Here is a 2886-nt window from a genome sequence, read left to right on the forward strand (position 1 = left end):
TATTGACAATATTGAGCTGAAGCTTGACTTTGCAAATTTAAAATCGCAAATCAAATCGCAATCGCAATATCTGTCAAAAAAATCGCAATTTGATATTTTCCCCCAAATCGCACAGCCCTACAATAAATAAATAACTACATTATTATAAACATTATATGTAATTATTAATCTTATATAAATGTATATACATAATATACATTACTATAAATAAACAAATATATATTATTATAAATTATAGATACTGTTATATACATTTATTATTATATTTTAACAATAGTAATACACTAAATACTATAATCATAATAATCATATAATTTTATAATATAATCATCATATAATTACCAGATCTATAGCCAGACAATGACTAGTGTGACAGTTTAAAACTGACAAAAGTGAAATTCCTGTCCAAATCATCTGATGTCATTCTCATTTAGTACACACGGCCATGTTCTTGTCATCTGTGGGACAAAGGCCTGCATGAGTGTGTTCTCTCACCAGCTCATCCCGGTCCTGACATGCGTACACCTCTTTGAGCTGCGGATCAGAGCTGGCCCGTTGACTCCTGTCCCTGGACCTGCTGGCCGCTCCGGCAACCTTCTTCTTAATACTGCCATCTGATTTAACACACAAACACACCTAATTTACAACTTAAACTGGAGAGGTACATAGCAGACCTGCACATAAACAGCACAAACCAACCATATCCTGTAACACAGGGGGCTGTGGATAATTATCAACAACAACAAAAAAAAGCATGTATATGCATGCATACTTTAAAAACTGTCTGGGAACAGCTGACCTACTGCATAGTACAGACAGTATGTGAATTGCGATGGAGCCTCTAAAATATTAAATTAAAAATGAAAAGTTAGACAACTAAGACGTAGGCTGTCCTTGTATTTGCTCAAACATGATTTGTGTACTGCACTGTAAGGTGCTTTGGTAAGTAAGTGTCTGGTAAGAATGCAGTGCAAACTGAAAGCAAGCCAGAAGGAAAAGAAAGAAAGAATCAAGGTCAGAGAACAAACAAATGAAAGCATCAACGTTAAGAAACAAAATAATAAACAAACAAAAAACTAATCAAACAAATAAAAGAATGAAGGAAAAGAAAACAAAAGGACAATTAAAAGAAAGAATGAAACTAAATAATAAACAAAAGGCTATCATAAAAACAAACAAACAAATGAAAGATCCAACAAAAGACAGAAGAATTGAGTGATTAAACAAAAAGAGCAAACAAAGAAAACAGCAAATGAATAAAAAAAACAGAACAAACAAAAGAGAAAGAAAAAAATCAAAAATCAAAAACAAACAAGAGTGACAAAACTATAAAATGAAAGAAAAAAGAACAAAAGACAGAAAAAACAAACAAAATTATTGAAAAAAGACAACAAAAAAAAGAGAAAGAGAACAACAACAAAGGAAAATCAAAAATTAATGAATCTTTAATGTGTTATTTTCAACTATAATTTAAGACTAATCAATCGTAATCTTCCCCACTGCATAGTACAGATAGTGGGATGCACAGCCTTTAAAATATGCAATGAATATGGATAAAAAGATCTGATATTATGCAACAATGAGTCTTACATTAAAATACTGCCAACAAATCTACGTTAATGCGACGTGTATAATCAGTGTCTAATCACATGTACTGACTCTTACTCTTAGGCAGTATGCTAGGAATGCTATCATAGCCGCCGAAGGTGTCCGCTCTGCGTGGCAGCAAACTCAAGGATGGACTCTGGTTCCCCTCAGTCTGTGGAGATGCTTCCCGAGCTCCAGATGCAAGGAGGTTCTGCAGGTTCTCCACTACAGAAACACAGAGATATACTTCAATATCTACATTTAGCGCTCAAATAATCTAGTTTGCTACCAGGTGCAAGATTACATCATGACGCCAATGCTTAAGACAATTAACACAAACTAACTGATTCATCAGGCCATCAACCTGACATGTTACCTTCAGTAATGGCTCCTTTGAGCAGCTGCTCCCCCTGCTGGAGTTCCACGGCATCGCCCCGCAGCAGCAGACGGGAGCGAGAGCTGGCATCCTCTAAACCGGCCACAGATTCAGCCAGCTCTGCAAACAACTGCAGCTTCTCTGTGAGGCTCTGGACAATCTGAGTGTCCTTCAACGTCAGGCGATCTACAGAAAAGAGTCGTAGATGGAGTTTGTTTGTTTGTTTGTTTAACGCCATTACAGCTTCTAAGGCTATTTTCATGGCGAGAAATATTATGGCTGAATTTTATCATGTTTTTATAATTCCTTTTTGCTAAAAACTCCACAACTGTATTTGGCTTAACTTGGTTAAAAATGTCTTCAAAAGAGTTGTTGTAGATGGAGTAAAATATGTTAAAGAGACAAAATTATTGATAGTATTTACAATTTTTCAACAAAAGAACATTATAAATGTAACAGCAAACCATAATGCAAGAAACAATATTTTTGTGGAAAATGTGATTTTATTACAGGATTTTTTTTATGAATTTGTCAAAAGAACAGCATTAACTAAAAATCATTTTTTTTTAACTTTTTTTTATAACTAATTTATATAGTTTTTTTTAATAACTAATTTATATTGTTACTTTTGATCAATTTAATGCATCCCTGCTGAATACAAATATTTCTTATAAAATATAACTAAATTACATCAAGTATAAATTACACATTTTATAACTAACACACGACATATGACACATAACACACAAATATACACACATATATTTATAATAGTTCATATGACTACATATTTTTATAATATATTTATATTATTATAATTAGTACTCAAACATTTAGTGTGTGAGTATATTATATATATATATATATATATATACATATATATATATATATACACACATATATATATACACACACACAATATA

At 32.4% G+C, this 2886-nt stretch overlaps 1 protein-coding gene across 2 annotated transcripts in view; it reads right to left on the reverse strand.

Annotated features, from left to right (window-relative positions):
* The window catches only part of LOC107695632 (rho guanine nucleotide exchange factor 18-like), a 59818-nt gene that overhangs the window by 24038 nt on the left and 32894 nt on the right, over positions 1-2886 (reverse strand). For both annotated transcript variants that reach the window (XM_016495647.1, XM_016495646.1), the window contains exons 22-24: positions 1964-2149; positions 1666-1812; positions 496-614 (exon numbers count right to left, since the gene is read on the reverse strand). In XM_016495647.1, the coding sequence (XP_016351133.1) occupies positions 496-614; positions 1666-1812; positions 1964-2149 (452 nt within the window). The remainder of the gene's footprint in view (positions 1-495; positions 615-1665; positions 1813-1963; positions 2150-2886) is intronic.

The sequence above is a fragment of the Sinocyclocheilus anshuiensis genome, unplaced genomic scaffold (assembly GCF_001515605.1).
Source record: "Sinocyclocheilus anshuiensis isolate Anshui unplaced genomic scaffold, SAMN03320099.WGS_v1.1 scaffold706, whole genome shotgun sequence".
In the NCBI taxonomy this organism is placed as follows: domain Eukaryota; kingdom Metazoa; phylum Chordata; class Actinopteri; order Cypriniformes; family Cyprinidae; genus Sinocyclocheilus; species Sinocyclocheilus anshuiensis.